This window comes from Onychomys torridus, chromosome 6 (assembly GCF_903995425.1).
Source record: "Onychomys torridus chromosome 6, mOncTor1.1, whole genome shotgun sequence".
NCBI lineage: Eukaryota > Metazoa > Chordata > Mammalia > Rodentia > Cricetidae > Onychomys > Onychomys torridus.
Window position 1 is genome coordinate 75,581,955 of NC_050448.1, and position 14,365 is coordinate 75,596,319.

The 14,365-nt window shown below is 48.1% G+C and overlaps 1 protein-coding gene across 1 annotated transcript in view; it reads right to left on the bottom strand.

The window, feature by feature from the left end:
* Positions 1–580: 580 nt before the first annotated feature.
* Positions 581–14,365, bottom strand: part of Ptgfrn (prostaglandin F2 receptor inhibitor) — a 71,241-nt gene continuing 57,456 nt past the window's right edge. The window contains exons 7-9 of the mRNA XM_036190454.1: positions 11,248–11,355; positions 5,799–6,104; positions 581–3,871 (exon numbers count right to left, since the gene is read on the bottom strand). Of these exons, the coding sequence (XP_036046347.1) occupies positions 3,705–3,871; positions 5,799–6,104; positions 11,248–11,355 (581 nt within the window). The 3' untranslated portion in view covers positions 581–3,704. The remainder of the gene's footprint in view (positions 3,872–5,798; positions 6,105–11,247; positions 11,356–14,365) is intronic.

Genomic DNA, 14,365 nt, shown 5'->3' on the forward strand with positions numbered 1-14,365 from the left:
CAAAAGAACCTCTACTGTTGTCCACCTTTTTTTTTTTTTTTTTTTTGAGGCAGGGTCTCTCACTGGATAGGGAATCACCTGTCCCTACCACTTTATAGTGCTGGATGTGTGTGCTACCATGCTCAGCTTTATACATATACATATACATACATACATATATGTAATTTATTTTATGTTTATGAGTGTTTTGCTTACATGTATGTATATGTGCACCACATGCATTTGTAGTGCCCACAGAAGTCCAAAGAGGGCATCAGATTCCCTAGAACTAGAGTTACAGAAGGTTATAAACCACTAGGAATTGAACTGGGGTCCTCTGCACGAGCAACCTAGCCATTTCTCCAGCCAGCACCCCTTCACCCCCACAAAACCAAACCCCATGGGTTCACAGGATCGTGTTCAGGTCCCCATGCTTGCAAGGCAGGGACTTACTGACTGAATCACCTCCCTCGCCTGATAATGCTCTCACAGGACTTGTGGAGATCAGAAGGTTCTGACATCGCACCTGGAATTAGCCCCAATTCCTCCTACCGGTGAGAGGAGAGGCCTGCAGAAGCCAACACCAACTTCCTCACACAACTTCAATTTAAATTAAACTTCCTTTAATGAAATAAAAAAACAAAGAAACAAATGGTGCATTGCATAATATTTGTGGCCACAGTATAAAACAACGCAATTAGTTTGTATAACACTGGATATGGACACAATACACAAGACCTTCTCTTTGTCTACGGAAAAGTCTGCAGATTCTCGTGTTATACGCTAGAAAAGAAACCCAACCTTGTTCTCCTGGTGATCTACACACGTGTGTGTCACTGAGGATATGGTCACACAGTGGAGAACTTACCAAAACCCTAATTCCCTTCTTCCTCTGTTGTCAACGGTGAAGCTAGAAAAGGAAAAAATAGTTCCCCCGAAAGTAGCGAGTTGTGTAGTATTGCTTATTGTTCCTGCTCCAAAGGCGCAGTCTTTGGCTCACAGAGGCCGTCACAAAATCATGGCTGCAGGCGGTCTGCAAAGCAGGAGGCAAAAGGCGCCAGAGAAACAGACAGAGGTCTGGGCAGGAGGAAGCCCTGTGGCTGGGGTGGGGAGGTGGGGGGAAGACACACACATTGGGACATTTCTAAATGAGGATTTAATCCAGCTGGTGAGTCAGGGTGCCAGCATATCCCATGCATGAAAAATTTGAAAAGTTGTTAAAAAGCCAGAGTTTGCATTTTTCTTATTTTTTAAAAAAGTGAATCGTGTGTGTAAACATCATAAAGTAAACAATTTAAAGTAATTTCTAGGCTTCAATCTGAATGTAGCTTAGGCTCTTTCGGGGGGGAGGGGGGAATCTTTGCAATTAGGGAAAAAACCCAACCTTCTATAAAGTTTCTATTTAAGAAGTGCAATTTCATTTGCCAAGGCGTGGCTTAGCCTTCCCTCATACCAGTACTTCTGGGGAATGGGGAGGTGGGGTGGCAGAGTGTGGCTCAGGAAGAGCACTTCATGGGGAACCCTATTTGGTACATCAAGAGTGTTTGACCACACTTAAAAAGACTTGCATCCCAGAATGTTAATAGTCCCAAAGGGAACTAGGTCCTGGGGTTTCTCGACCATCTCCCAGCCCTAAGCAACTAGGGGGTTTGGGCATGGCCAGAAGATAAAGGCCAGGGCCTCAGCAACTCAGGCTCAAATCTCAACACGAGTTGAGAAAGGGAAAGGTAGGCCCGCACACTCACCTGTCTCGCCATCCAGTGCCTCTTCAGACCCAGCAGTGGCTGTATAGACACCCAGGGCCCATCTCACCCAAGTCTCTCTCCTCCTAAGGAGGGCTACAGTGACCCTCAATCTTCTGTAGTAACTGCCGGGCTCAAAGGCTGTTACTAACACAGTACCTGGTTCTACTCCCCTAATTCCTGTTTGTACAGTCACCTGTACTCCACCTCTGAACCAGCAGTAAGGAAGTGACATATAGAAACACCCATAGCTACCAAGGCCTCCCCTCTTCCTCTGGCTTCTCTGGCTTGTGTGGGGTGCAATGGCTGTCTCCCTTCTTGCTGGGCTGGACCATCTGGCTCAGAAACTCAGCAAAGGAGCAGAACAGTCCCCAGGTGGGCAAAACAAGCAGAGGAAACTGGGTGGTGAACGCAGAGGCCACTGTGGGCCACATGAGAGAAGGTGGAGAGGGGAGCTCAGCTCATCCTGGCCCAGAGTGACAAAGAGCTGCCCGTGAATGGCCATCTATTTGTATTACTTTATTGCTCAAAACAAAGGAGTCTTCCCCGCTTAGGAAGACAACAGTGTTAAATCCTTCGGAGCCAGAGGGAAGAGTGAGGGCACCAGTTGGCTGCCAGCCTTGGCACCCAGGGGAGGCTTGTGGAAGGCCAGTGCTGTGTTGGGGTGGCCACGGCCCCGATAGTGCAGGCACTGGGGACCTGAAAGGTGTGTTTGTCTGATGTCCTAATTCCTGCTGGGCCCAGTCAGGCAGCGCCAGCTGCTCTCAACCCTATTTTCCAGGCCATTCACATGACAGTAAATTGCTGGGTTCCCTTCATATTCCTAATGGGAAGGCAAACGTCCACAAAACATACCCCTCTTCACTAGCCCCTGCGGGGGTCTTAAAGACTTCAAGGACTGAAAAGGTCACCGAAAACACACATTTGCTCTAGGCAATTTCTGATTCCTTGCAATCAGTCAGCATTGCGGGCAGCAATCTGCTTTTGTGTGAGGGAGCTCAAGAGGCAAGGGAAGGGTGTGGCACACTGTGTGCAGGTCCAGTGGCAACCAGCAACAGCGCCTCTCAGGAAGTGACAGGGCATCTGGCTCAGCTGCCCTCTGCTCCTTCCCTCCCCGGGTCCCTGGGGGCACAGTGGCCTAGAACTATCAGGGAGAGAGAGCATTTTGTTCCTTTCCTTGTCCCCAGTGTCCTCTTGTTCACAGACCTTCTGCCCTGGACAGAGGTGGCAGTGGATTTTTCTTCATACTCATTCTTAAGGCTAAGGTGGCAAGATAAGGTGCTTGGTGGAAAGCCAAATTCTAGACTCCAGGGCTGCCATTTCCTCATTCTCACAGAAACAAACCCGAAAACAGAAGGTGCTAGAGAAGAAGGGAAAACACAAAAGGCATGTGGATGAAGAAGTCACAGACTCTGAGTTTAGGTTCTAATATCGTTTAAACTCCTGAAAATGGGGGATGGGCAGGGTAGTCAAAACCACAGCTGGCCTTGTAGCGGGTCTTTATCAGCTTGGGGCCAGTGTGGAGGGCAGTAGATAGCAACTCTACAGGGGCCAGTCCCTCGTGGATGCTGGCTCTCAGGCGGGCAGGTACCCTCTCACCCACGATGACCAGCTCTGAACGCCTTCGCCCTTCCTCACCGCAATCCCTCATATCAAAGGGGATCAACACACACAAATCAGAGGGTCAATAAGCCGCTAGGAGAAAACTAATTAGACCAGGGTTAACCATTACAAAGCTGCAGCTGGGGAAACACACACTCGATTGTTACATGTCAGAAAGTGCTGTGGGAAGAAGAGCCGTGTGCTGGTAAACATGTCCGCGCTCAGAACTTGACATGCAGAAGAGAGAGCGCGCGCCAAGTCCCACCTGAGATTAGAGAGGACTGGTTTTAGTGTAACACACTTTGTCTGAAAGTATCACTGGCCCTCTTCTCACCCCCCACCATTCCTACGCTGTCTCTCTGTCCCCGTCTCCGCTGCCGTTTAATCCATCTCCATGGACATGAGCCTGCGGCGCTCCCGACGCGTCTCCCGCACCTCCTTCTTACAGCACCAGTGGGAACTGCAGTACCCGATGAGGCAGGACAGGAGCCCGATGACTGTGGACAGGCCCACACCGATCAGTAGCGGGTACTTGAAGGCATTCAGCACTGGGCAGGAGAGAGAGAGCGGAAGGGTTAGTGCTGAGGGGGAGGGTGCCAGGGAGCACTGGATCCCTCCCTCCCCTGTCTGTGTCCCCCCCCCCCCCCCCCCCCCAGTCGGGTCTCTGCAGAGATCAGAGCTCATAAATCCCATATCCTGAACCTGGCATATGATTCAGAAAGGAGTAGCCCAGCTCCATTGAAGAAACGAGCAAACGTCCCCCACTCAGTTCTTCGGAGCTGGGCACACCGTAAAGAGATTTTGCTTGATGCCTTTGAATGTCAACTTCTTTTTAGGGTTTTGGCAGGAGATTGATTTTTAAAAGTCAGTATAAGGGCACCACACATTGAGCAGCAGATGCATCCTTAAAAAAAAACAAACCTGAATAAATCAATTCTATGCATCAAATAACTGAAGTGTACTAAAGATGCTATTTTAAGTAACACTATAGTAAATTATCGAGCAAAGTGAATAATCGCTCCCTTCCTTGTTTGGTAAATCTGGGTTTTCCTATGGAGTTACTTCAAGCAGAGTTGAAGATACAAATGAGGCAGAGACACAGAAGTTGGTATCCCACCCCAGGAGCATCCCCTCCCATCCCATCTTCCTTCCCACAAAGTCCCACTAAGCATCAGCATTCGGGGTAGATGCTGCCTCTGGCCAGGTCCCTAACGTTTAGAAGGGTCTAATTTTCCTAACAGCCCCATGCGAGACCACTGTCACATTTTCCAGGAAGTATTGTGGAGCTCTGTCCTCCAAGCAGGGCATGGCTGTTGCCATCTTCAAGTCAGATAGGCTGTGCTCACTTGTATGAGACCCTCTGAAGAACAGGCTTCCTAACAGTCCCTTTTGGGGAGGGTGCAGAAGTGCTTCATGAGGCCCTCTACTCCAGTATATAAGTGGTTGGTAGTTATTGGGGTGTGGGGGTGTGGGGTGTGGGGGTGGTTCTCCTTCAGTGGTACAGCTGCTGCCTCTAGGCTGCCCATACTCCTGTAGCACTGATGAACTCACTGGGTCACCAAGCTGGACCTGGGTGAAATCGTTTCTCTGCTTAGTTATTGTTTTCATCTGTGGTGACTAGAAAGTAGACTCCCCAGAAAAGGTCACACAGCAGAAAGACTGACTGACCTGAGGAGGAGCTGGAGTTGGAAGGCCCCTCTCCTCAAACTGATTTGCTACTAGGGAAACACACTCTTGGTCCAAGCTTCTCCTAACCCTTGGAGCATCTGGAATCAATTCTCTTCATGGAGTTGTTCCAAATGGAGTGACTTTCTGAGGCTTACATAGGACAGACACGTTTCTTGAGAATAAAGGGACAAGTGCCCAGTTCTGAGATGCTCAAGGGGCAGAGATCTGATTGGTTAAGTTGGTCGGGATAGGATGGAGCTGGTATGGGTCAGTAAAGCTAAGAGACGCTCTCCCATTTTGGGGTTCCAAGAGGTCTCCACTCTGCGCTAGTGGCTCTGGGGTATCCTTCCTTTTCCAAGAAGTAAAACAATATGCGATGGGAGATAGACGTGAGAAGATTAGGAGTTCGAGGCCAGCCTTGGGCTAGACAGTGAATATGAAGCAAGCCTGGGCCACATGAGATCATATCTCCAAAACAAAAAGGCAGCAGGTGAGCAAGAGTAGTCAGTCTTTAATCTACTGCCTCGTCTGAAGACCTCTCTGCCCCCACATGGCAGAAGCCACGCCAACCTTAGGACACAGTGAAGTGGGTTTCCACAGAACCACAGAAGAGCCAAGGCTGCTAAAAATCTTCTCCCAGTGCGGTCACCAGGCCAGAACTGCAAAGCCAGGAATTGGCAAAACTGCTTTGGCCTAAGCCAGGCCCTAAATCAAAAAAATAAGCTAGACCAAACTTTGGAAACCTGGATTCTAAGTGCTGCAGCAAAACACAAGAAGACACTCCAGAAACTCAGGGAGGGAGCTCACCATCCATCTTCACAGTTATAAAGATGGGCCTGGAGTGGATCTCGGCCTCCCTCTGCCAGGAACCTGTCGGTGACCTCACCCACGGAGTCACAGAACAGTAGTAGTTGCCAAAGTCCTGGTCCTCAGAGCCATGCACTTGTAGCAGGAATTCCAGCACGCTCACTCGCTCCAGGCTGAGAGTACTCTTCCAGTCTCTCTGGCCTGTAGTCACGACTCCCTTCCGGTCCAGGGAGGAGAGGAGGACAGGATCCTTGTCCAAGCCAAAGGAGTGTACTGCAAACCAGGAAACATCGAAGGCCATGTCGTCTGTGGATTACCAAGCCAAAACGCTGAGGTCAGTGTGTGAGCAGAAGTGACTGACACACTCCCATGTCTGGAACCCTTATTCCAGGCCGGGTCTGTTCTATATGAAGCCTCAGGCAGCCTGTGATGATGAACTGTCACATTCACCCCTGTGGCAATGCCACACAGCCACAGGTGTGTGAGCTTATGACAAAGTGTCCAACCTAACCACCACCTGAGGAACCACAGGACGAAGACCTGGGGTCACTGGCTCCCACAGACAGTACTGTGTGTGAAGCTTGGGTATGATATACAGGGTCCTGGGCACTTCAAGCAGAAGAACAGGTGACTGGGAAGGGTGGGAGGTTGAAAGAACAACATGTACACAAAATAAACGGTACCAAATTAAAAGCTGTAGAACAGTTTGGATTTTATTGTTCACTGTAGTTTTTTTTTTTTTTCTTCTTCCCCCTTGCAGAAGTGTTTTAAGTTCAAAACAAGAGGGGAAAAAAGTCAAGCTGAGAAAATTGAACAGTTAATAGTCCCAGAGAGTAAAGCTGTTGGATCATGAAGTACACTGTGAAACTGAGATTCCAACAGCCTCATATGAATTAAGATGGGCAGAAGAGAAAGGGCGGGGTTACAGAGGATGTGGAAACTGAGGCCACATGCTAAACTCAGACCTCCCCTTGACCGTACCAACCAATACCAGCTGTTGAGCTGAGAAATTCATCAAGAAGTCATGTGAGAACTGGATGTGGATCAGAAACACAATTAAGTCTTAAATCTGCTTGACAAAATTCCTTTAAAAAAAAGAAACCAAAAACAACCACTACAAGTATTAAACCCAGGACCATGCTGGGCAAGCGCTCTGCTGGTAAGCTACACCCCTGGCATGGGACTCCTTATATGTCAGTTTTTGTTGAACAACAAAAAATAACACACATTCATTCAGTGGAAATACACCAATAACTGGAAAACACTACAAGGCAAACAAACGTTCTCCAGACCCATGTAAGACAGCATGAGCAGAACTCAAAGCAGGCATTTCCTAACTTGTCCAAATGATAATTCCTTCTCAGCTCACTGCTAAAGCAGACCATCTCTCTCCTCCATCCTACATACATCGGCACAAACAGTTCCCAGTATGTAAGTCTCTGTGACCAGCTAGGCAGGAAATGGAGTGAATGCTGCCAACTGCCTCATTGTCCCCCAGTGCCAGGGCACAGTGGGCTCTTGTACCCATGGAAACTCTGCTGTCATGTGCAAGTCTAGAGTGGCTGCTAGAGACAAGGCATAGGGTGGTGTTCCCATTACTGCATCCCCACTATGCATCATAGGATGGTAGGGTGAGCTAGCCTGGGCTAGAACCCCAGAACCTACTGGCCAGATGACCTGAACAAGCCATGTTAGTTCACTGCAACTTCATTTCCTCATCTGTAAAGAGCAATTGATAGGGGTCTGGAGAGACAGTTCAGCAGTTAAGAGCACTTACTGCTCTTGCAGAGAACCCGGGTTCAGTTCCCAGCATCCATGTCAAGTGGCTCACAACTGCTTATAACTCCAACTCCAGGAGATCTGACATTCTCTTCTGGCCTCCACAGACAGACAGACAGGCAGGCAGGCAGGCAGTCAGTCAGGCAAACAGACAGACACACACACTCACTTATGTACAGACACACAGACATATACACACATACACATTAAAAAAATAAATCTAGGGGCTGGAGAGATGGCTCAGGAGTTAAGAGCACTGGCTGCTCTTCCAGAGGTCCTGAGTTCAATTCCCACCAACCACATGGTGGCTCACAACCATCTGTAATGGGATCTGGTGCCCTCTTCTGGCCTGCAGGCATACATGCTGTACACATAATAAATAAATGAATCTTTACAAAACTAAATAAATAAATCTAACAGCATGGGCAAATACTGCAAGAACACCCCTTGCACCACCACCACCACAGTGAGTGCTTAATAAAAGTGACTGCCCTCATCTCCATACCTGGCCGGCAAGCAGCTGCTGCTAGGAGGAAGGGCATGTGTGGTGATACATTATGTTGCCCAAAATACTGTGAACCCTAATAAACTTATCTGGGGTCAGAGAACAGAACAGCCACTAGATACAGAGGCCAGAAAACGGTGGCACACACACCTTTAATCCTATCACTTGGGAGGCAGGGATCCATCCGGATCTCTGTGAGTTCAAAGCCACACTGGAAACAGCCAAGCATGGTGACTCACACCTTTAATCCCAGGAAGTGAGGGCAGAAAGCAGAAAGGTCTATAAGGTGTGGGGACCAGGAACTAGAGCTGGTTAAACTTTTAGGTTTTTGAGCAGCAGTTCAGCTGAGATCCATTTGGATGAGGACTCAGAAGCTTCCAGTCTGAGGAAACAGGATCAGCCTCAGCTGGTGAGGTGGCTGTAGCTGTGGCTTGTTCTGCCTCTCTGATCTTCCAGCATTCACCCCAATACCTGGCTCCAGGTTTGCTTTTATTAATAAGACCTTTAAGATTCATGCTACAGGCATGACTCTCTGTTGTCAAGGCTGTGGGTCCCTCATGTGGACAGCTGCTGTGCTGAGCCACCTCATCTCACCACATACACTGGTGTAGGTTACTAGGTGCTGACACTCTCTAACTGTACCTCTCCAGAGCCACCTTACTTGCTAGAAATGCCTCATGGAGGCTACAAGACACCGTTAACTTCAGCCACTCTGTCTCTGGACAGTGACTGAGCACCAAGGACATGAAAGCCCAGCTCCTTAATGGCCCTCAGCTCCAAGTCCTATTAGCATGGCTGCTGGGGCTCCATTCCTTCGCACCCTCACAGCACACTCTGGAGAAAGCCCTCCATGACTCATACTTGCTCTGCTTTGCTTCAGAGCCGGACCATGGCGCCACCCACGCTTGGCTGCTCCCATCCTGCCCTGGTACAGGAGTGCCTTGGCTCTCGGCCCACTTATGCAACTTTCCCACAGAGAATTCCCTCTCAGAGCCCATAGGATGAATGAAAAAAAAGGAAAAAAAGAAAGAAATTACAATTTGTGTTTAATTATTCAGACTCTTCCACCCACACAGACCAAGAGTGCAAAGTTCTGGAAAATTGTGATTTGCAAGATACTGGCTACCTATAGCTTTTGCAATTACACTGGAGAAAAAGAGTTTTCCATGAAAAGCACAACCAACGACCTATTAATTTGCTGAGAAAGAGCATTCGGAGGGTTTATTTCTGAATATATCATAAGTGAGCTTTAAAACAGCAATGCTCTAGGCAAACCTTTAAAGGGGTTTTGTGTGCCTTTCCCTGGCAATCTTTTCTACTTTTACCTTCATTTCCACTTGCAAAGGTACCTTTGTGTCTCTATGCTTTCCAGCTTCAGGACAGTAGTGGCCGCTCAGAGCTGGTCTCTTCATGCCTCGCCCCAGTAGACAAGCTAAGCAGCCCCTGGATGTGTGCAAGTGTGTGTGCTGGGGGTGGGGGAGGGTTCTTTCTTTTCCTTTCCTTCTACAAACTCCTTTCTCCCACGTTGACATTTGAGACCAAATGCTGGTATCATCAGGAAACTATGCTCACAGGTCAAATGGAGCCTACCTTGTTTGGAAGTATGATTTTCCTGCTCCTCAGCCATGCTTGTTTGTTTGTATTGTCGCCCACTGCTGCTTCCCTGTGTCCGAGGAAGAGCTGAGCAGCTGGGACCATATGACCCACAGAGCCCAAACTATTTCCTTCTGGGTCCTTCATAGGAAGCATGTGCTGATCCTGAGCTGCTAGCCACCTGGACCTCTGAACAGTAGTCCTGAAGGAGCCAGGCATCCACTCTGACAGTGGTGGCCACTAGTGGATTACTTTCAGATACAGTGAGGCCTGCATGGGCCACCATCCCTGTGCATCAGCACTTCACAGAGAACAAATCCTGCCTGCCTGCCCCCAGGGCCATACTTCCAGGGGTCTACACACACAACCACACAAGAACTCACACGATTTGGCTGCTCTAAAGTGTATGACTTTGTTAGGAATGGGGTGGGGCGAGACAGTGTCAGGGTCACAATGGGTGTATGGGAGAAGGGCAGGCCTCAGCAAGCTAGGCTCTTCACAGAACCTTTGAGAAAAAGGCAAAGGTGGGTACAGTTCTGCTCAGCAACAGGGACAACACCCTAATGCCTTTAATGCTCCTTCAAGACCAGAGCAACCAATGAGAGAGGGATGTCACCTGGCTGCTAAATGTACCAAGCGGAGAATGTAGGAGGGATGGGCCCACAGTCCTGTGGCATCTGTTGGCAAGGCTAATCTTTTCTAGAGATTCATAGAGCTAGAGGACACGGCTTGGGACAGGCTTAGCATGGGCAAGGTTTCATCTCCAGGACAACGGGAGAAAGGGCTTAACCATCCTCAAAGTTCTAATGCGGCCATTCTTCCTCTGCTCTGTCTGTCTTCATGGGTGTCTCTAGGCTGCAAGCTCTCTGGGGCAGACCTTGAACATGTTCACCGCTCTACAGCTGCTCTTGTGCACTGAAGGAGCTCAGAAATAATGAAAGAAGGCCAGAGAGAAGGAGGACCCTGTGAGTGGGTCTCCATCCAGGCAACAATAAACCAGGAAGAGATCTACTGATTGCCCTGAAAAGTGTTTTCAAACCTCACAGCAGATACACGGCCTCACAGACCCAAGCTGGCACCAAGTCAGGAAAAGTGCTGTCCTGGCTCGTCTTTTGTCAGTCACCCTGACACAAGCTGGAGTCATCTGAGAGAAGGGACCCTCAGTTGAGGAAATGCCTTCATAAGATCCAGCTGTAGGCCATTTTCTAATTAGTGATTGATGGAGGAAGGCCAGGTCCATTTGTGGGTGGTGCCACCCCTGGGTTCTATAAGAAAGCAGGCTGAGCAAGCCATAGAGAGCAAGCCAGTAGGCAGCACCCCTCTATCTCTGGTTTCTGCCCTGTTTGGGTTCCTGTCCTGACTTCCTTCAATGATGGACTGTGATGTGGAAGTGTAAGCCAAATAAACCCTTTCCTCCCCAATTTGCTTTTGGGGCATGTTGTTTCATCTCAGCAACAGACACCCTACTTACCTAAGACACACGGACGTCCGCAGACAACCCAAACCCTAGTCCCTCCACCTGAGTGACCCACTCAGAATGACAAGGGAAACATTTACAGAACGCAGAGGTACCTGGATCCAGCACTGCTCCTTCCAGAGTGACAATACAGAACAATTTGATGAGATCTCCCCGGGTGACGGACGGCGTGTCTGAGTGCACAGAGGCATTAAATATGGGACCTGGAAGACAGTGACATTTAAGCTGCATTACTCTTTCACACACGTTCAAATTCCACTCCTGAAGCTCTGAAAGCATCTCAGACGTGGTTCTCTTTCCTGGGAACTGATCTAGAGAGCTCATAAAACAGGTATTCCAAGATATCCTTTCTCTACTCAGAGACACTGGCCTGGGGCACACCTACCCAAAGTCAGTCCTGACTAAATCTGAACTGAACTGTCTCCGCCTGACAACCACAGCTCCTTTGGTAGGATATGCTCCCTCCCAGCTGGTAAGCTTAGGTTGGTTCCTGGTTCCATGCAATTCAAACTAGCCGGGGTGGGTTAGAGCCAGAGAGTCAGGAACTGAACCACACATGGTTTTGGTCCCAGTTGGGTGACTACTCACCAAGAGGGACAACACCTTAATGCTTTTAATGCTCCTTCAAGACCAGAGGGACCGATGAGAGGGATGTCACCTGGCTGCTGAATGTACTAAGCAGAGAATGTAGGAGGGACGGGCCCACAATCCTGCGGCATCTGTTGGCAAGGCTAATCTTTTCTATAGAGATTCATAGAGCTAGGGTCAAAGCTTGGGACAGGCTTAGCATGGGCAAGGTTTCATCTCCAGGACAACGGGAGAAAGGGCTTTACAGAGCTATCCTGAAGTTCTAATGCTATCATTCTTTTTCTGCTCTGTCTGTCTTCATGGGTGTCTCTAGGCTGCAAGCTCTCTGGGGCAGACCTTGAACATGTTCACAGCCTCAGTATGTTCTGTAGTACTGATGGGGACGGAGACCCCAGAGTTAAAGGGCTAAAACCCAGTTAGGAGACAGACCACACACACACACCCCAACAATGACAATGTTTACATAAAATTAGTAGCGGGCACTGAGAGAATACTAGCATTTCAGGGGGAACAGAGACAGCCTGGAGAGTCATTTAAAAGACCAACCAATTTGGGGGAGGCAGGGTGCATATAGGAGTACACTATATTTTGGGGTCAATTCTGCTGTGGAACTATAACTGAGATACATGCATGCATACACACACACACACACACACACACACACACACACACACCTCAACCTCCACTGAGATAGGCTTTGACTCCCCCCAAGAATACAGTGGCCTAATGATCACTATGAATCTATTTCTGATTCCCTCCTAGGTTAAAGGCATTACATAGCTCAAGCCAAACTAATCCCAACAGCTTAATACTGTTAAAAAATGATTTATTTATTTTTATTTAAATGCATTGGTGTTTTGCCTGCCTACATGTCTGTATGAGGGTGTCAGATCTCCTGGAACTGGAATTACAGTTGTGAGCTGCCATGTGGGTGCTGGGAATTGAACCTGAGTCCCCTGGAAGAGCAGCTAGGCCATCTCTACAACCCCACAGCTTAATTTTTAACCTTATCATCCCAACTTCTAAAATCTAGGAACAGGAAAAACTGAAAGAATGTTCTAGAACATCAGTGCTATGGGATTCTACTTGGATTTTCAGTAGAGCATAGATAGATGGCCTGAGAAGCTGAGGTAAAGCTTACTTGAGGAATAGGGACATTACTGTTTTCTAGTCAGATAACTGGAAAGCAAAGTATGCCCCAAAATGTGTTTTAAAGCGTCCATAAAAAGGTACTCGCTCAGGAGAGTGTGTGAAAGGTTACACTGTCATGAGGCAATGAGCTGAAATGACTCTGGCTCTCTTTCCCTTCAATTTAATGACTAAGAAGAAGTCAGTAAATTGCTTTCCTAGCACTAAGGATATGAATAATTTGTGTAGTTCAGAGAGAAAGGTAAAGAAAAGTTGGTTATGGAGGTAAGTGTGTTAGGGAGACCTGGGGATTTAACTGCAGAGGGGCTGAGAACATGGCAGGATGGCAGTCCCAGGGGACATCATCTCCTACAGATGCCTCAGCTCTGGCTCCAGCTCCCTTAGGTTCTTATGCTCTGGCCCCACTATGCCTACAGCTGTGTGGAGGACAGGGCCAGCCTTACTGCTCTGAACCTGTTCTGTGGAAATGACTGGGAATGTTGTTTCTGTCGGTTAAGGATGTCAGTGGCCATGGTGAAAAGGGGATTATAATTTTCCTGTAGATTAGAAACTTCACTGTAATAACTCTGCTAAGGGTTTTCTTTGAAAGTATTCAGGCCCCTTCTAAGAGGACCCCAAGTGACCAAACACTGAAATGCTCCACTGATATATGTATTTTTCTTATCTGAAACGATAAAGAAAGACCTAATTTGAACAAATGTCACTTTTCTTTATATTTCCAAAGAGAACCCCACATGCCTTCTGGGGCACAAGTCATAACTCCCATTTCCCTACTGGTGGCTGCCGTGGGAACCGAGGGTGGGTCTGTGCTCTGTCTCACACTGCAGACAGGGCTGGGAAAGAAGGCCTTCATTGTAGTGAACAACTCACAGTAGTGGATTTCCTTCTAATGAAATCAATAGCCTGATGTTAATATGGCCATTATCCCAGAATAATGGGATATTTAGAAATATTTTCATTATGGTCAATTTTTGTGGCAATGCTGTTTTGTGAGGGAATTTGTCTGGTTAACTTTGCAGACCACAGACTATGTCTTGAGAATTCAGTAAATAGCCAGAGTCACTAAGGGTCCCTGAATTCCTAGTCAGCTGAGAGTATAGGACCACTTACTTTTTAAATACAAACATTGACATGACCATGTTCCAGCCCCACCCTCGAAAAAGGCTGGAAGGGCAGCATTTTGGTGTAAGCAAACAGTGCCACCCATCTGGTCCCCCAGCCATGGGGTCTCAGCTAAGTGATGCTACTCTCCGCAGTCACTGCGTGAGTGTCTACCTGGCATTTATTGCAACAGGGAAAATGATTAAAGGGCAGGAAGTGGGTCATAGAATTCTTCGTACGGTCAAGACTTCCAAGCATGAAGAGAACACCAGAGGAAAAGCTCTAGAGAGATGAACAACTTAAGTTAGCGTTTCACAGGGCAGGGTGAGGTGGGGGCAGCTGCTCCACTTGCGGCATAGCTCTATTTTAATTTTT